This window comes from Contarinia nasturtii, unplaced genomic scaffold, assembly GCF_009176525.2.
Source record: "Contarinia nasturtii isolate CC-2019 unplaced genomic scaffold, AAFC_CNas_1.1 Cnas_scaffold_78, whole genome shotgun sequence".
Lineage (NCBI taxonomy): Eukaryota > Metazoa > Arthropoda > Insecta > Diptera > Cecidomyiidae > Contarinia > Contarinia nasturtii.
The window spans coordinates 354398-375643 of NW_022197436.1; the positions used below are offsets into that span (position 1 = coordinate 354398).

The window sequence follows — 21246 nt, forward strand, 5'->3', positions numbered from 1 at the left end:
ATCATGGTGCAGTATCACTTCTCATATAATGAATTAATATTCTCTCGGGGATGGTTGACCCAGCCGATGTCGTCACATTCATTCAACAACGAATCACGATTCTTATCGAACGAAAATTACACGTTGAATGTTTTCATAAAATTGCGAATGTACTGTTGTATTCACAATTGTGTTTAGAGATTTTTGCAAGACCAGACACGCTTCAAACCATGTTGATGTACATAATATTTTTGCAAAAGATGCATACAAAACGTGTAGATAAGTCAAAATATTTATTTTGAATGCAATGATTCATCGCGAATGAATTTCTTATTTTCTCTTGCGCACACACACGTTCTTGCACTTTTCACTGTTCGCTCACGGCTTATGTCTATAACAATTTTTTTCATATTATCTTCTTCTTCGAGTAAACTTAAAGAAGTTCTATAATTTCGTACTCTGTTCATATTGTACACTGACTTCTTCTTCTTATCGAATATGAATTAGATCCATCAATTACGTGCTCTTGCGAAATTAGATGCATTTATTTTTGTATAAGCCATTGAAGCGAAACATTTAATTGCATTCTCATAAAATGGTAACAATTATCTCGATCGAGATCCATTTTAACCAATGAAACGTGTTTTGGAGTTGAATCATTTCGAATCAACAAATCACTTGACATATTTTTAGGTCTGTTTGCGGGAATTGAGCAATGCAAATATTTCCATATGCAAGAACCTTATACAAATTGATAAACGCTTCTACGAATGGTGTTAAGTGAATGAACAATTACCCAAATTTAATATTCAAAAGGGACCAATTTCGTAGAAACTGAGTCATTGCAAACGAAAATTTATGTTTTGAAGTAACACAAAAAGACGATAGATGGTGAATTTTTTTTCTTCTTTGATATAATTTTTTGAAATCTCATTCGGTTGGCATTTCACGGAAACAAATAAATAAACCACTGGAAATAGCAACAACAACCTGTGACGATCACTCTCACAGCATTCAAAACATGTAACCGAACGAAAACATCAACGAAATCATTAACTTATTAACAAAAATCATCTATTTGGTGGTGGTTGTTGTCGTCGTTGTTTTATTTCATTTTGGTTTTTGCGTTCTTCATTCACTTCGATGTTTGTTGTTGCTGCTGTTGCAGCTTTTTGTTCGTTCAATTTATCATTTCACATTTTGTGCTCAATCCGTCTATTCGGTGCTAGTAGTTATTTATTAATTTTTTGTTTCTTCTCTCGTCTGTGTGAAAATGTTCGTCATTACATTTTGGTGTGTTGAGCTTTAATTTAAAATTTAAAGACGACAAAAGTCTATGAAAAAGAATACAGAAGAACAAATACATTTGAATTTCTCAGATATTTGTCTAGTCGATGGATTGTTGATGTATGTACGAGCGTTTGTATGTGTACAAATATCGACATTGAGAATATTATCCATGAAAATTTGTCTCGTGTAACAATCATTATCAAATTTTTTTTTCTTCATATTTTCTTCGTCTCGACATTTACGTTCGTTCATTCGTTCTGTTGCTCTTGTATCGTGAACGTAGAGACAGACCCGAAAAAAAACGCCGTTCAAAATATCGTATATAGAAGTCATGCAATGAAAACGAATGAACGAACCAATGAAATAAATAACAAGACAACAATCACATTGCGAAATACTTAATCACATCGAATGGATATGTGCACATATAAACATGAACATACTAGCTCCAATGCTTATGTATACACACACACCAATATACAGTGTGTGTGTGCGTGTGTGTTAACAGCAATAGCAAATGTGAATAAAAGAAAAAGTATGTAAACGATTGAAGATTGGAAGAGAGCAGGAGCATAACACTGATTTGGCCAGGTTGAATAGGGACAGGAAAGCCACAACATCCACTTAATTATGAATGTTCGCATTAAAAACACATGCACAGTTGTGCGTTTATTCTCTGTTTGAAACCAAAACAATACACACATTCGTGCGCCATACATAAAACTCTTAACAAGTGTTTACATAAATAGTGTGTGCATAAAAAAGGGATACGGCATTAATGATAGTAACAATTTTATGATTTTTATTGCTATAAAGTCATATTTTTTTTTGTTGTTGTTTAAAATGATGCGTATAAGATTAAAGAGTTTTGATAAGTTGTTTAGCGATAACGTGCTACTGTCCAAGTGGACACCGGAATTAGTGTGACAGCAAAGACGAGTGACAAATAGAATAAAAACCGAAGTGCGTTAGAGATAGTGCGAAAAAGGAACAATATGTTGACGAGAGAAAAATAACGTAAATATTTATGCTTTGTATGAATTGATTTAATTCGGAAATAAAAGACCAGCTGACATTTCAGATTGTGGTCAAAGCGCATGAAATCTTTTTTTATATCGATTAGCCAATATCTTGTTTTTAAACGTTGTTTTTTTTTTAGTGTGGTCGTAGAGTGTGGAAAGACAACAAATAAAAATCGTGCGCGAGCAAGCGAGAGAGAGAGGAAGAGATAGAGAGAGCGAATTTTGAAAGGCATATAATAGACATTACACATTAGTGTATCGAGTCTTGCATAGAGATAGCAAATGTTAAAGGCAATATTTGATGTTCATGGCGCTCGAATGTACACACAACCGTACATAAATCCGTCCAATCGTTTTTGAATAAATGCGACTCGGTAATTTGGTTGTTGTTGTTGTTGTTTCTTTTATCTCGCTCTCTCGCCGAGCGTCTAGTTTTCTTCATCATTTTAGTTAAATACAGTCTTTCTCTTTTATATCTGTGTCTGTTTCCGTCCTTATTTCTCGGTCTATCACACGTTGGTCATTCGGTTTGGTCGCTCTTTCTCATCATTATTACCTTCGCTTGCTTTGCATTCAACACACCAGAGAGTATTTTGTGATGGCCATCAACACATAAAACAAAAACTCTCATGTGTCTCTGTGTTATATTATGTTCGCAACGGAAAATCTCACCTATACGATCGCGGCCACTAGTCTAGTGTATGGCACATTATTACATGCCCAAACGATCATTCTGAACATAGTAAGAAACAGAGTTAGAGAGAGCGAGATAGAGAGAAAATAACAACACTTAAGCAATGCAAACACTAAGAGCCAAAGAAAGAAAGATAGACACCGAATATGTATGTAGACCGAGTGAAATGGCAAATCGATCAAATCGCACGACAAAGTCTCTCTCTCAAACATGAAAAATCAAATCTACAAAAAAGGAGAGAAAAGTCACTTTAGAAAATATCTTTTACTGCATTCAAATGCTGTCTTGAAAAAAAAAATGTGTGCGCTTGTGTGTTGAACACTCGTTTGTGCGCCGCTTTTGCTCACTTTTCGCATTTATTTACGTATTTATTGGCGAAGCAAAATTCAATTGTTGTTGGATGAATATATATTTCTCTCTGTGTGTTGTGTTGTTTTTTTTTTACATCGCCACTTCTGAAGTGTAGTGTGAAATGTTTAATAGATAAAATAAAATGTGAGGTGGCGATTACGAAACGCGTTTTGCTGTTTACTTGGGTATTTCATTTTATTGTTTATTTATTTATTTTTACCTCGACGATATCGTAAACAACCGCAAATAAAAAAACCAAAATCTACTCCAGCGCAAACATATTTCGATTCTCTTCATTGTTAATTGTTATGAAAATATTTGAAAAGGAGATCATGAAATTCGGTGCATTGATGAGCGTGCGCATGTACACACACACACGTGCCATGAGAGGCAAATCCAAGCGACAGAAGAGGATCTGGTGTTTGCTATTGCTGTCCCAACCCAAAAAATCGTTGACTTCTTTTTGATGATTTGTGTACTTTTCTGGCTGCGAAATACCAGTCGAGATCACTTGATAAAATCTCAATGGAAAACTATTATGGCGCACACTGAAGTGCTGCTTACTGTTGTTGTTGTGTGTCGTTTTTTTTTTCGGTTTCGAAATCAATGTAACGCCAAACATTTATGAAAATACCATTTACTTTCGCTCACAGAAAAAAAAACACACACACACACACTAATTCATTAGGAATATATTTTAAAACGACTCGATTTCAAATCATTAATTCGGTATGCATTTCAAATTAATTTCAAAACAGAATAACGAAAAAAAAGCAACAACAAAAACACAAATGATATCATGAAAATTGATCGATTTGTCGATTGTGTCGAGACAGTCAAATGTCATATTGCGTGAACAAGACGATTGCTGCTGAAAAGAAAAAAAAATGGAAAACAAATATCGCCATTCAACTTAAAACCAAACATTAAGTGTAATATTTCAAAAAGTATGCGCACACACCGCATTTCAAAAGTAACTTTAAATAATTTCTTGGAATATTGGTCATCGTATTTAGTATTTGGGTAATGATATTCTTACTGATAGCTGTACACAATAAGGAAGCACACATAAACCGAATGATTAATTTATTCCGTTATAAATGATGATCGAACCTTTTTCGAATGAACTGCATTCATTTAAATATATTTTTGGTTAATCCATTTTTTTAAATCCCATTCGATCCCATTGAAAAATCACATTGTGTGCATCAATCTTTTCGATGTTTTTTCTTCTTCGTTGAATCGAAACACATAAGAAAAAAATGCAACGACAATCAGATAGATCCAAATGATAGATGTAATTTATTTTTGTTTCAATATTTCCAAAGCCTGTTTATTTTGAACGAGATAAAATGACGGGAATACCCGAAAAAGTGTAGCTAAAAAGGTCGGGTTTTTTTTGTCACCCGTTTGAAATTACACATTTTTTTTTGGCATGAAATTGAAAAGCAATTGATATGATAAAAATCATGATACACTTTTGGTTATTATTAAATGTATCATCGTCATCGTCAGTTTTTTTGTCGTGCACAAAATTGCAACCGCTTCGAAAAATCAAATTGAAAGCAAGTGATGCATTGGCCCGTTCATCGTGTGCACATCGTAAATTGATTTACAAGTTCAAGCAATCAGTTCAACTCTCTCACGTTGCGTTCACAGCACATTTTTATTTTTTCGTTCATCTTGGGCGTTCAGTCGAGCAACATTGCATTTGATTGTCAATTGAATGATCCCGCAAAAGCGCACTGCATGACTGTAATTTTAAATTTTGAATTTTCCCCTCTCTCTGTGTGTGTGTCATCATTTCTAAATCATTCACTCACTGTGGCAGTCGAGTCATCCTCATCACTGACCGCGTTTGCAGCTCACAAAACTCAATCACAGATGTGTGCGAGCAATGTGTCGCTCAGCTGAGTACATGTCATACAAATTGAATTTCTGTGTGATATTTTTATGTGCGAATGTTTGTGGTATTGGCACCTCGATTATAATGACAAAAGGTGATTGGCGTGCATGTGTGTGTGTTTCTGTTTTTTTTTAATTAAACAAATACAACGAAGCGCGCACATTCCCGAACGCAGAAATTCCATTGATGAGAAACAGCCGCTTACATTAAACCCAGCCATTTATTATACGCTGATAAGAAAACGAGCATGAAATAAAAAAAGAAGAGAAGACAATGACGACGATGGCGGCGGCGGCCGAAGCAAAAAAACAACAAGAAAAGACGATAGAAAGAAAGAAAGAAAATTGATGTGTTACGTTTTTCTATTAGTTTATGATAATTTGCTTTGATTCAAACACGTACGATAATCGCACGAAGTAACGTTCTGCAGAAGTGAAACAATAATAAAACTGAAAGAAGAAGAAAATACCACTAGCAACGAAATCGTGTTATAAGAGAAATGAAGGCTAGAGAATAAATCAAAATGCAAGCGCACAAAAAAAAATGTGCAAAATATGATCGAATGGCGCGAGTGCGCACTAATGCGAAAAAGAGGCAGAATGAAACACGTGAGAAAGAGTGATAGAGAGAGAAAAGCGCACACGCACATGTTTTGCATTAAAATTCTCAAAGAGAGTAGTGTAATGTGTATTTTGGCCACTGCAACCAGTTAAAGAATCTTATAAAGAGAGGTGTATTTGACTTTTGATTTAATCGCTCGCGCACTCGGTGAAAATAATACGAGAAAGAGCAAACTGAAGAAGAGAAGATGAAAAACAACAACAACACGAAAATAATTTATAGTAATAATAAAAAGCCAGCAACAGCGATAAACAAGAGAAACAGACGGTTATACTTGGATGAATCCTGCGTATTTCATAAAAACCAACTCAAATCAATGCAAAATATAATATTTAAAGAGAGATAGAAGAAACAAATAAGCAAATAAATACACAGAACAAGTGATTTTAACTGTGCGCATACATGTATTAGCACTTTGCTGGAAAAATTTTCGCTTGATTTGCATCGAATTCTTTATTTTTTTTGTTTTGTTCGTTTTTCGATTCTGTTGATTTGTTGCGTTGACATACAAAACGATCGGCAAACACACACACACACACACACACACACACACACACACACACACACACATCGTCCAAGATTTAGAGAAGAAGTGACGGTCGATATCACCTCACATTCCGACAAAACGAAAGTTTTCAAACATAAATTACTAATGTATATTTTATCGATATGCTATGCAAAATAACTTGTTACCATCATTATCATCTTCATGTATACAAAACCGTCATGCGGTAGCCAGACGAACCAACACAACATTTCTGGTGATTCAAATGATTCTTTGCACGCATATATTCCCAATCATTTCTCAATCAGTTCTTTCTGCTTGAACAACAGAATAAAAGATTCACTGTCACAAACAACATTGTGACACCTTTTTTTTCGCTTCACCTTATTTTGTGTAAATATTTTTGGATTTCTTTCAAATTCCATTTGACCTCAATGTGTATTTATATGCATCATTTTCAACGATTTAAAGTGCACAAATGCTGGTTAAGCCGTTCACTATGACAGAAGAAAAAAAAACAACTACAACAACAGAAACATCAAACTATATATACATACAAAACGTTAAAATTCTTGCATACACACTGCATATATGAATGGGGTAGAATAAAAACTACTTCTCGAAAAATTGGTATTTGAAAACGAAACCAAAAAAAAATTTCAATTAAAAGTGAACCAAAATCTTTTTGTCAAATTGAAGTGAATCAAAAAAATTTTGTTCGATAAAAGTGAACCAAAAAAAAAATTTATTTGATTTGTTCAGTGTAAAATACACTAAAATGAACTTTTTTTTTTGGTTCACTTTTATCGAACAATTTTTTTTTTGATTCACTTCAATTTGACAAAAATATTTTGGTTCACTTTTATTGAAATTTTTTTTTAGGTTTCGTGTTTAGTATTTTTTTTCGACAAGTAGTTTTTATTCTACCTCATTCATATTTGTTACACTCTTTGTGTTGTCATTTGAGCACATAAATATAATTATAACTTACGAATAATTTTGCTTTGGAATAAACGCATAAAGTGTATGCCATTACTTTGCGAATGAAATAAAATAAAAAAAAGTGTGTACGATGGCAAGAAGTGAATGACAGAAGAGACGATAACAACAACAAAATGCTAGAAAGAGATGAAGCAGAAAAAAAAGACTACTTATAATGGAAGAAACAAACAAATAAACAGAAGGGAAAAAATGCCAAAGAGAAGAGAAGAGTGAGAGAAAATGATCTGCACATACCGAACTACGAAATAAACAAGTTATGCAAAAAGTGAATAACACTTATAGTAATACAAATCATAATAACAATATAATACGATTTAATTTTTCATGCACATACCTATATGAACGGTACACAGAGAGTGCTTGCTCCAAAATACCATTGCACATGTAAATGCAACGCAATGACACGATTCGTGGTGGTAGCGGTGGCAAAACTATGGGGACACGAACAAAAAGATGCGAGTCTCTCTGTGTGTGTTGTGTGCCGACAAAATTTGATGAGTGCTCTTCGATTCTGCAAATTGTGAGGGAAATTTATTTTGCGATAAAAGAACAGCGCTTAAATGAAAAGAAGAGCAGAAACATAAAGAAACAAAACAGTACTTGTATAATGTCATTCAATGATCTTTTTTGTGAGATATAACATCATAAAATAGTCTGTGTGTGAGTTTTTTTCCCTCGCAGCTCACAATTTGTGTATTGCGTGCGTTTTGCGAGCACACACACACATACACGTACTTACCACGCTCGCACTCAATCCACGATAATAGCTTTAATGTCTTATGCAATCTCAGTGAAAATGGCTAGAACTTATGTGTTAGTTTATGTACAAAAGAAAAACAAAGAAGAAGACAGAGAGATTAGCGCCAAGTATCAAATACAACAGTATACAGAGAGAGGCACAACAAAGAAATACCAAAAACGATTTACAAACACATCTTGTTTGAAGAGTTCAGACGAGAGTTGAGTTGAAAGTTTTAATCGATTGACTCCGGCTCGATATTCTGTCATCATGACGGTGGAGAAACCAAAGTTTTGCGACGAAGAAGCACAAAAAAAAGAATCTGAAGTGAGACAGAGAGAAGTAAAAAAAAATTAGCTCAATATGCTCGATTGGATGTATTGAATTTGTCGAAACATATGACACGCAAAATGAAAGAGATTAGATTGCGAGAGTGAGCGCGTCTGACGATTCGACATTGGCATCATACACACATTGAACGAAACTTGTCTATTTCAAATCCAACACACACACACACACACACACACACTCCTATGTGTGAAAAAAAGAACCCATTTGCATTTGACCCGATACCAAAACACTATAAATATGACTACGTATAATATACGTGTACTTTATCAGGCACACTCTCGCATTTTTCGTATCTCGTCACCGACCATTATCGTCATCATCATCGAATTGTTTTTTTTACTGTAGTGTTTCTGCCTACATTCGTTGGATTCTCCTTTCTTTTTTCCCTCTTTCGCTCTCTCTCTCTCTCTCTCTCTCTCTCGATTGGTGAAAAATAATTGGCGATTTTTGTTATGCCGTATATCTGTTCGCTCTATGCTCGATTATTCGTCGTGTTTTCATTCTCCTTTTTTTCATCTTTATTTTTGGTGATTTCTCAGTAATTGTGCCCCGTGTGCTACATATACACATTCGATTCCATTGCGTACACGTACATATATCGTTTGTAAGTTCGATGCGATCGCATACGTAGACACATACACACCCATACACATTCACTCATTCTCATGCCAAATGTATAAATATGGTTATATGATTGTTTAAGTAATAAGTGTGAACACACGAAAAAAAAAACCGATTGACACTACATATTGCACATTGGAACAGTGTTATTAAAAGTGTGCTTATTGAGTATGATTGAAACCGTACGAGCGGTGAGTGGTGAATGAGAAAACGCGGTGTGATCGTGTGTGCAATTTTGTTGTTGTTGTTTATTTGATTGCAATTTACATTTGTTGCATTTTGTGTGTTCTGTTTATACTTCCTCGTTTACGCTCCCTCGCTCACCATCGTCATCACCAGAATAAATAAGATCATCTCAATTTTGTACAATCATCGACGTTTACTTTTCACTTGTAGTACCCTGAACATTTCATGCATTCGACATTCATTTTGCCAAAAGAAAATCACAAATGACACAAGATTCATTGTGATAACAACCATTTTTCGCAATTTGTTTTGCTCGTTTAAAAAAAAATTCTGCGATCTCTGTGTATGCGTGAGTTTGTTTTTCCAACGAAACAAAAAATTCAATTTAAACACATTTATTTACTTGCTTCCGAAAATCGGCTTTATAAATTTCATTAGAAACCAATAAAGTAAATAAATTTTTTTGTGACGTCATAAGTGATTGAATTGTTATATTTCTTGTGTTATTATCACGCACAAAAAAACCACCTGTGTAGTATAATGACAACCAGATAAAATAGAAGTGATAGACTGAAGTGGCTAACGTGTGTTTTTTTCTTACCGTTTTTTTCCAGATCGTTTGCGTACGCGTTCGCAGTTTATGTGTGTTGCTTTGGTTATCACTAGCAACAAAAGAGCATATTTTGTGTTACAGTTACCTGTTACCTAATTAATAAACAAAAAAAGAATCTTTTTTTTTTTGAATAAGTGAAACAAGAAACAATACGATTGATATTGAGAGCAAAATAAAATAAAACGTAAAGTAAAAAAAAGAGAAAGAAAAAAATATTATAATAACTTGAAAGAAATTCAACATCAACACTACAAAAAAATCATATTGCAATCAACGAAGAATTTGAATCAGGAGCAGCAGCGGGCGCAGCAGCCAGCGGTGCATATTCGCGGTGGTGTTTAAAAAAAATAATAATTGTTCGGTTTTTAATTTCGGCAAAATGGCCGCTCTCTGTACGGGCATTTCGTACGGACTGTCACAGAGTTGCCTGAGAAACGAAAATAAGGAATTAATTTTTGTGAAATTGACTGACTCAGCGTATCGTGCAATCGAGGAATACCAGAAAAATCAAGTAAGTACCATCATTTTTCTTTCTATGTTTTTTTTTCTTTTAATTTTAATTTTTCACAATTAAAATCCAATCCATCCCCTTTTTTTATCACCGGATTTTCGATGCAGAAAGTTTATCGTTTTCAAAAAGCTCGCATAAATAATTTCATCGCCAAATGTGCGATATGTATCTGCCATTTGAATTTACACAATGGTTTATTATTATTGGTGGTATCTCATCAATTCAACTGATTTATTGAATTGTATAATTCAATTGGACTCTCTTACTCTCACTCTCTCTCCATCTACCATAACGAACCAATTATTTCGTTTGGTGTGTATTTTTTTCTTCTTCAAATTTAATTTATTATGTGTATCTCTTGCATAATTTGGTTCACATTACATTATCTGATTTTGGAAATCAATCAATGAAAAATTTGACTTTTCGAAAATTCTCCGCATGTTGGCATGCCCATAACCCCATTTCACAAATAAATCTCGGTCAAATTCATAACCACTATAAATTACAGCCACCACTAAAATATGATCAGCCATATCTGAGAATTGACTTTGATTCGTATTGGAGGCGCTCATGTTTCATTGCTTCGTCACCGGCAAAATTGTATGCGCGATGAAACCGAAAGGAAAGTGTGTCAAATTTATGTACATATGTACGATGCACAGTATGCTTGAACCTTGACATTTCCCGTTTGTTCTCTTCTGTCAAATCTCTTAATTGATTTCATTGATCATATCATGTGCGCAAAGCTTGTCAAAATCAGTATTTGTGGTTGTTGTTTTTTTTGTCGCTGGTTTGGCCGAGTCCAAATCCGTTTCGGTTCTCGAATTTCATTGTTTGTTGAATGTTTAGTCGCGAATTAGTTTCTATTGAAAATGGTTTCATTCTTTTTTTTGCGTCGTTTAAAGTAAACGAAACTTCGATGAAAAATGAAACCTCAAGTCCTCAATAAAACTGAAACATAAATTCGACGATGGTTTTTTTTAGAATGGGCAGCGGGGCGGTGTAGCGAAACGACGTCGACGAAAAATTGACTGCATAATATAATGTCTTTGTGTATTGGTTGTTGCTAAACGAACGGTGTTTGCGTTACTCCGTCCGCTCCGTTGACGTTTCTGATTAATTACATTGACAACGAAATACACATCGAAAACTTGTTTCTTTATTTTCTTCATCATCATCATCACCATCATCATCGATGTAGTCGTCTCTCTCTCTTCTCATTGTATCCGTGGCTCGTATACTAAAACCAAAGTTTCGAATCAAGATCAAGACTCTTTGGACTATCGAACAGCTTCAGTTTGCATTGCCAAAAAAAAAACCCAATAAAAAGACTGAGAGACACACAGAGTAAGAGAGAGAGAGAGAGAGAGAGAGAGAGAGAGAGAACGATGAAAAATGTAAACTGCACCAATCAAATAGCAGAGTCTTTATCATTTATAGTTCTTCTTTTGCAAAACTAAATTCGCATACACATTTAAGTGCTGCACGAATCGCTGCGTTGCGAGAAAACAACGACTCTCGAAATGACGAGAAATGATGAGGAAAGAAACAAAGACTGCACACCACACAACAAAACAAGAGTGAGTGAGTGAGAGAGAATGAAACGGAATAAATGGTCTCTGCTCGCTGGCAACCGTCAGTTATGCGGCCGAGTTAAAATAAGTGAATTGCGTTAGTTTGTGCGATTTTGACACATGTGTGTACGATTTTTAGTGTGCATACGAATTGAAGGACAGACAAAATAAGACAAACCGCACACACACGTTCGCTCAATCAATATATTGAAACGTCAACCGTTCACATCTACATAACGTTATATGAATACGGACACGACGTAACCGTAACATATGATTGTCGCGTTTACCTACAATGCTTAAATGCTCACAATCATAATGTTTACAATGTACACACACACACACGCGCGCGCGCACACCTATCTCTCATTCTATTGAGTGTATATTGTTCGGTTCGTCTTACGTTTTGTTGATCCAAGAGAGTCTTTGTTGTGCACACAGACAGACAGATAGACAGACATGCATCAATGTAACCAAAGACATATAACGAGGCGATATATGATTGAACAAACAAAACAACAATAAAAACAAAAATTTGAAGAGAATAAGGAGGAAAAAAAGAGAGCCACCGACCGAATGGTTATTTATTTTAATCACTTTAGCGGCTAATTTTTATGACTTTTATGAGTAACTAAATTACACATCTGGATGCATTCAATTCGTTTGTGAATTGTAAATGTCATGTTGCATGGGCGAATGTACTAGATTAAATTACAAAGACAAATTCATTATGTAAAAAGGCGATCTGTTGTTGTTGTTGTTTTTTCCTTTCGGCTGGCTCTTAACAATAACATTTTTACTGCTTAAATTGTGGGCTAAAATTAATTATAATGTAAATATTTTGCCAGCAGGCACTTCAATTTGTCATGGTCTTTTTTTTTGTTCTTTTATTCTACTGATAACTGACACTTCAAACACTTTCCAGCCAATGGATGAGATTTAAGCAAATTAGTGGCGCCGGTGCTGCTTTTATTTGCAATTCAAATTGTGTTGCCAGGCCACATATAATAAAATGATTTTTGTTTCGAAATTAATTCGCATAGACTGATTCCATCGTCAAGTCCGCAATTAGATTTTAATGTTCATTCTCTTTTGCTCTGCCATTCGCTGCAAAATTTTATGTCATCGTCTATTTATTCTTGAACAAATGATAAAGAATTCGTTTGTCCTGTTTAAACAAATGTTTAGAAATGTTGAATTTTTCAAGTTTATTTTTGTTGAAATTCGTTCAGTCGAGGTGGATCGATAACAATTGATAAAGTAAACATTTCGCATTATTCCAGCCAATTCGATTAATGACCACAATCTCGGCAAGCAACAACTACAAAAACAATTGCATTTCAACATATGATTTCATTTAATGTTTTATTTCCATCAAAACCAAAATTCAACACTTTCGCTCGGTGTCTTACCGAATCTATCTCAGTCGCTTTTGACGATTTCTTCTCATTATTTTTTTTCTTTTCGTCTGTCGCATTTTTCACAAGTTGTTCGATATTTTGTTATTGTTGTTATTCATTTTTGGATCCCGAATAAAGTCACCAGTTCCGAAAATAATCATGTCACACATATTTAGGTGGACATAATTTTAATTTGATATGAGCCATTCGGTTCAAACATCAACCAAACGCAACCGATTCAAAATCGAACAAGAGGAGACAGAGAAAGAGAGAGAAGTGCGCCGTACATCGAATATATTTCATTGGACAGTGTGTGTGTGTGCCCGTCCGAGAACTGGTGTTGGTGGTATTTCATTATTGTTGTTGTTCAATTCCATTTGACATTTCTGAATAAACCAGTTATACGATATATTAGCTGGTTATGGCAAAACTGAATTGGACAAAGAAAAAACTTTCTACAACAGTTGAAATTGTTGTGTGTCCAATGGCATGTTCGTGCAGCCCAGCCGAGATATATGCATTTTTTTCCCATATATATGTGTTTTGTTTCGGTTTTTCTGTTCGTCAGTGTTGCTATTGAGATTGTTTCTTATGAGGCGCTGCAACACGAAAGCGCTGGCCGATGAACGAAAGCTTACTTACACACAGCCATACAGTGTGTTGTTACATTACCACATACAGTAATTATATTGTCAGTTGCATTGGCACACACCGTCATTCGATCACACACAAACATTCTATATACACACTGGCGAGAAAAGCTTGAACGAAAATCGACCAAAAAAAAATTGGTTATATTCTACTTTAGCTGAGAGTTGCCCCTGCCACACATAATTCATTATATTCGATTGTAAATTGTGTGTGCGAGCGGCGCGTGAGCGCTCACTCTACGCCACTACAAATGAACGAAGGAATGAAAAAAAGCACACACACACACAACAACAAATTTTGATATAAAATATACAATAAAAAAAATCAAGTTACGTGAATCGACCAGTCGAACAAGTTAATTTTACTAAAAAGCATTCACACACATTCACATCAATCTTTCTCGTATTCGTATCACTCATTCGACTTTTGACTATCACTCTGCATGCAAACGTGTACACATGCACACACACACACATACACACCCAAGCAGTAACAAATAGAGACAACGACAGAAAGAGCCCATCCATTTGTGATTACTTTACCGAATTCACATTGGCATTCGATACGATATTATTCGCGATATGCATTTACGTCTGTTGTCGTGTAGTTCTTTTTTTTGTAATGCAAATATTAAAATCAGAGAGCAGAAGAAAAAAATGTGTATTCGAATGCGGCGCCGATTTATATGTCGGCGGTGACGGCGACAATGGTGGTGGTGGTGGCAATACAACAATTCACATCACATTGACATACACCCAAAACAAAGTGACTCGAAAAATGCAAACGATGAGAGAGTGAAAGAGCAAACGAGATAATGATTCAAATGAGACGAAAGAGTGTGTAGAGACAAGAACGACAATGTGTGTACCATATATACAAGGAAAACCATCACGAAAGGTCGTTTGGCATTCAGTTGTTATTACTGTTGCCGCTGTTGTTGTTTTTTTTATTGTTAATAATAAATATTCAATAAATTGCGTTCAAGAGCTTTTAAATCTTATTCAGTTCCTGCATCAAAAAATGCCTTCTGGATTATGAAATAACTCATGAAATTTTTTCTTTCGTATTTTACGTATTGGGAAATAGATGGCAAATTGAATGTCACTTTTATATGCGGGGTGATATGGAACCGAGGGAAATCCCAATTCCTAATGCTTGTCTCCAATTCATCATTAGATCATTCAATCGAAACGAATTTTATTGAGTTTTTTTTTCGTAAAATAAAAAGAAGTAATTTACGAAAAAGAATTTTAACAACGATTCGATTGAATGAACGCGTTTTTTTTCGTCGTTGATGCTGTGAATGTGTGAATTTATACTTTCATTTTATGCATTCGATTTAAGCATGTTTCAATTTGTGCCAGTGTGCCATGTCATATATATATATACGTATAAATGTGATTGCGTGTAAATCTTTTGTGCTCACAGAAAATAAGAACCAGTACTACGGGATCGGATTTGTGTTAGCGCAACACTCCTATAAATACCAATATCAAGCCGTCAGACAGTAAACGGTCCGTTTTTCTCAGTCAAGCTCTCTCTCTCTCTCTATCTTATTCAATAATAAATACACACAAAAAATCACATTTGAATTTTGAATGAAAATATGCTGAAACAAATCAATTTTATTCGCGCAACAAATATCATTATTCAGAGAAAATAATAATTCATTTACAGAAAGGTTATGATTGAAATCGAAAACAATTCATATAGAGCTGGATTAGTCCACCTCATTCGTAAATACCGAACATCATTCACTAAGATTTGGTTTAAAACGATTGTAAACGGCCAAAAATCACGAATCTATTTCATAATTTTCTATTTAATAAAAATTCATTTCAAATGAATGACCTCATTTTGTGTGAAAAATTGTTTGAATTCTGTTTTTGATGTAACACAAATAACATTTCAGTCAATTTGATAACATATTTTTTTACATAAAAATAGTTTAAGAAATGAAGAAAAATAAAGTGATCAAAATGACAGAATAAATTTGAGCAATTTTGTAAATTTTTAAATGAATTCATTCGATTCGAACAATAACAATAATATTAAAAAAATGGCATTTGTAATCAATTCGAAATGCATTCCTTTCTTGCATAATTTCCACAATGCGCGACAATTGTTGACCACAACGGGAATGCAAACAAACGCAATGCCAATCAAATTGCATATTTTTGTTGTTGCTGAAGAAAAAAAACTGCCATGGTATTATTTTATAATAATAATTTTTCTGCCACCGATATTACATACATGTTAAATTTTGGCAACTATCGTTGTTAAATTCGAAATTGCATTTTAAAAGCGGCTCAACAATCATCAACATAACCGTAGCAAAACTGAAATAATTGTAATATTTTGTGTGTGTGTGTGTGTGTGTGAGACAGAGAGAGACGAAAATTACATGCAAAATTAAGGAACCAAAAAAAACCAACAAAAATGTTGTTTACTCATGAAATCAACGGCTCTCTCGCACCGCGAAGTGAGAAGAGATAGCGAGAGCCATTAGCCATTGACATGAACATGTGTGTATGCGTGTTTATATAAATTAGGTTTGAATTGAGCGTAATTCACACAAGAAACGACCGGTTGGTTCTTGTTGTTGTTCTTCGTATATGCTTATATCGGTTAAACCGAGTGAGAGAAGAAAGCGCAAATAGAAGCCCAATATATATATATATCGAGAGTGTGTCGATGAGGCAAATGTGTGTGTATTTGTGTGCGCGCAGTTTTCATTTTTCGTCTCTCGTATCGTATTGACATTTCATGTTTTCAGGTATGTGCGTGGCTGGTTGGTGCGTTTGTAGTGTGCTACGATGACTCTTGTTGATCAAATATTTAGGCCGCGAACTCTTTTCTCTCTATCGCATTTTTTTTTAATTCGCCGTTCATTTTAACTTTTTATGTTTAAATCGTACCTATATATGTATGCGTATCGTTTTTCTTTGTCGTGGACTTTATTGTTTGCATTTTATTCTGTAGTTTGACTTGTTCAGGTATCATTGCGATTGATTATGATATGTGACCGAAATTCTCTGTTCGTATATAATTTTTTTTTTTGATGCGAAAGAGAGGAACGGAAATTGTCATCCGATTTCACAATATTAGGACATGTGGCTTTCTATCTTTCATCTTTTACACTTATAATTTCGACATAAAATTGCGAAAAAAAATGAATGTTGAATGTCATTTCGCATAAAAAATATACATTCGGTCCATTTTTGTGTGTGTATCGATGGTGGCGCAATCGACTCTGTCGCACATATGAAAATCGAACAAAGCTAAAAAAATTGAAATCGAACCACTGCATCAAATGTGTGACATTTTATCGGGTGCGAAAAACAGACAAAGTCGCGCTCTGGAAAAATGCAGAAAAAAAAGAGTCAAACGAGACAATGACGTCGGACTGGTTATTCTATTTTTCAAATATGACAAATGATAGAATATAACACTTTGCATGTGAAATGTCGTTGCATGTCATTGCGAAAAGCTATATTTGGTGTTTATGCCAATGGCTGCGTGTACATGACTTAAGTGAACGTCTGCGAGTTTGAAAAAAAAAAAACAAATACCGTCGAATTCGTCAAAAAAAGAGAATATTTTCATCATTTAGATCGGAAGCTCACTGAAATCTCTTGACAGTTCTATGAATTTATGCATATATGCTCGTTTCCCATGCCCACACATGCACAAACAAACCGAAATAACTCATGGCATAACATTTTATCAATTTGCCTTGTTCGTTGTTGATTTTTCTTTTTTGGTTCGGTCTTCTCATTTTCGTTTCTCGTCTTTTGTCAGAAAACAATACACGAGCCGAACTGTGTGAAACATAAATGGAAGTTTGGTGTTCATGAAATGTTTTGTGGCTGTCAACATTAAATGCAAATTGATTACATTGTCTCGATGATGATTTTCCAGTGTGCGAGACATCAGAAAGAAGCTTATAGAATGGTTGCAACATTTTGCCGGTTCTCTGTGTCGTTCATGTGTTTTGCTTTTGCTTTACTTTAGCTTCCGCTCCGCTTTTCATACGCTCTCATAGACACACACACACACCCACATCGTATGTACTTTGATCATTAAGTATTTATGAGCATCGACTGGCTGTAACGACATATCATTTCAAATTATGGTTCTCAAAATATGGAATAATTTTTCGACAGCGGCTCGTCTATTGCGCATAATGTTTCGTTCATAGTGTCTCGCACAACTTTTCAACTGGTTATGTGTGGTTTTAATACACAGATTGTTATCATAAAATCAGAAACTTTTTCACTAAAAACTACATTTAATATTGAAGTGAGTGTACGTGAGAGGGAGACAGAGAGGCGAAGAGGGAAGTGAGAATAAGAGAGAGAAGGAGCACATGGACATTTAATGCACAACGTTGATTATCTTTCGATCATTCTCTCAAAACAACTAAAAGTCCCAAGTCGCAAAATAAATCGTGGAACGGTAGCTCATGAATATCCTTCAAGTCGTTGTGAACACTATTTTGCTGCTACTCAATTATTTACATCGTTCGATAGTTTATGTCTTCAGTTTTCCTTTCTAAATGCAAAAGGAAAAAAAAATGGCCAATTTTCGATAAAACTTGTACATTGAAAGTGATCGATGAAATTGAGATTTATGAAATATAGATTGAGTAATAAGAAAATGAGCAAAGACATAGTGATTATAGACAGAATTGGAGTTGCTCGCTCTCTGTACGATTTAATACTGTAATTTTAATACACGCGCCGTCATTAGTCATGCTTTTTATGGTAAAAAGCAGTTCAAGTATGGCTTATTCAGTTTTGCCCCCACTTTGTTAGAATATCTTCAAATTTTATGCAAAGAAAAACTAATAAGACTTGACGGCAAATGCTTTCTGACAAAAACCGAGGCAGAGAAGAAGAAAACAAAAATTCCAAATAGAAAGAAGAATTACATCATTCGAAATTAATATTTTGTTTTTACAATTTTAATGGTCTTTCTTTTGGATTGACTGAGAACAATTTTTTTGAAATTAATAAGAAAAAATATCTATTTTTACAGCGTGAATACCATCTAAATTAATTAATTTCCCTCGTTGCAAAAGCAATGCATGAAATCGAAAATATATTCATATGTTTTTTGTCGGAATTCTTCATCAGCTATTAGCTTCTTAAAAATGCCAAATGATTTATCGTTGGCACGAAGAAATGCACTTTGGCAAATTGACCGCAGCTTTGGAGGCAATGAGACTGAAAGTATCAATACACGAGGAAATGAAATCATTGATGGAAAGTAGCTAAATGTTTCTGTTTTTTCGGTTGACGGTTATATGTATCCGGTTATAGGTCGAAGTTTGCATTCCAATTGCCTTGTTCATGTTCCTTTCGACTTTCGGCCTCTTTCTCTCTTTCTCCGTTTGGACTCTTACTTTTCAAAATTGACGACGACATCACAAGTCACCGAGAAAGGTAAATGAGCCGGCATACGCAGACACGACGGTACCTTATGGCTTTTGACGAGAGAGAGAGAGAGAAAGGTGAAAACAAAACAAACGATCCGATTATATTTATGATACTGTTTTCTTCATTTTCGTCTTCTATCGAACAATAAACGAACGAGAGAGTCAATCTGCACGCAACGGTAAAATAAAGTTAAATGTTCATTACACATATCATAATAATAATTTTATGTTTTTATTATCGGTAGTGTCACATATTTTATATGCGTTCATTGTGATTGACTCACACTCATGGCATCGTACATTCATTGAATTCTCGGTGTACTGTGTTCAATGTTCAGCCATATCGTGACAAAAGTGTGATAATGCATTTTACATGCATCATGGAATACATTTCACTTTAGTTAAAAGGCTAACGAAAGAAAGAGAGAAACACGTTTCGATGTTGAATAAATCAAAATATGATTTTTGCTATTGTTGTTGTAACCAATATAACAATTTTCAAGCAATTATTCTCACCATATTCGGTAGTTCGGTCCTTTTCATTCTTCGATTGTATAAAATCGAAAAAAGCGACCAATTTTTTATTCAATTGCATCAATATATGACAAAGGTGAATTGTTCGAGTATGGGAAAATTCGAGTCGTTGGACAGCCAGCTGGTTGTACATGATACAATGGTAACTTTTTCGGCAACACACACACATGATCCAAATATACAAAACAACCGTCAAAATCTATTAACTTTTAAGGAGGTTCTGTTCATTGTGCGTATGTAAAATGAGATTCATTTTCAAATTTCAGAAATTAATCAATATTTTATACGACATTTGACTGTCTCCTTTAATTTGCACATTCAGTGAAATTCAGTATGTTTGAGCTTAAGAAAAATACAAAATCACCAATTTAATTTAAACATTTCTACTTTTATTATTCTTATATGTGCGCGCGTGTTCTCTCGAAAGTTTTATATTTGATACGAAGAAAAAAAATATTAAACCAAATTGAATATTCATAAGAGCCTCGAATTTTGAATGGTAGCCGTGAGCGAACGAACGGGCCAGCGAGTGAACGCTCATGTCACAATCAAAGAAAACTAAACCGGTTGCCTTGTTTTAATATCAGTTGCTTTATGGTTTGAGTTTGTCTTGCATGAACCAATATGCATTTAAAAAAAAAAACCAGATGGCAACCGTGTGTCAAATTCTCTCTTTTTCTCTCTCTTTTGGCTCGAATCTAGTGTAAAGTTAATATTATATCGTTTTTATGAAAAAAAAATCTCCTTTGTCATCGCTCATGTTGGTGTTGTTGTTTTGCGGTCGGCATTGAGGCAATTTAATAAGAGAGATAACAATTTCAATGTATGCTTCTCACACAAAAAAAAAAACACATTCATATCCACCGTTAAACAACTACACATAATCATTGCAGTGCGCACAACTGCATCTCGATATATATATAAAACCATTTTCAATGCGGTAAACCAAATACCGATGCCTTAAATTGCCCCGTAATTACTATTGAACATTCTCGTTCCAATTTCGTTTTTGCTTATATCTTTAAGACACATAAAATCGTTTTGATTAAATCCAATAGAAATATATATTAAAATTTAGCTCTACGGGAAAAAAAATATTCAAAACTTGGTGTTTAAGACGTAATTTCATATTTAAAAAAAATGGGGGGGGGGGCAGCGAGTAACAGCGAGAGAGTGAAAGAGCGAAAAACTACCTCGGTGCCAAACCAAGCCGAACTCAAAAAACTTAATTAACATCAGATTGCAAACATGGTTAC

At 34.5% G+C, this 21246-nt stretch overlaps 1 protein-coding gene across 2 annotated transcripts in view; it reads left to right on the forward strand.

Annotated features, from left to right (window-relative positions):
* LOC116351056 (RNA polymerase II elongation factor ELL2) overlaps window positions 1–21246 on the forward strand; it is a 66834-nt gene that overhangs the window by 3564 nt on the left and 42024 nt on the right. For both annotated transcript variants that reach the window (XM_031783133.1, XM_031783206.1), the window contains one exon: window positions 9882–10391. In XM_031783133.1, coding sequence (XP_031638993.1) covers window positions 10260–10391 — 132 coding nt within the window. In that variant the 5' untranslated portion in view covers window positions 9882–10259. The remainder of the gene's footprint in view (window positions 1–9881; window positions 10392–21246) is intronic.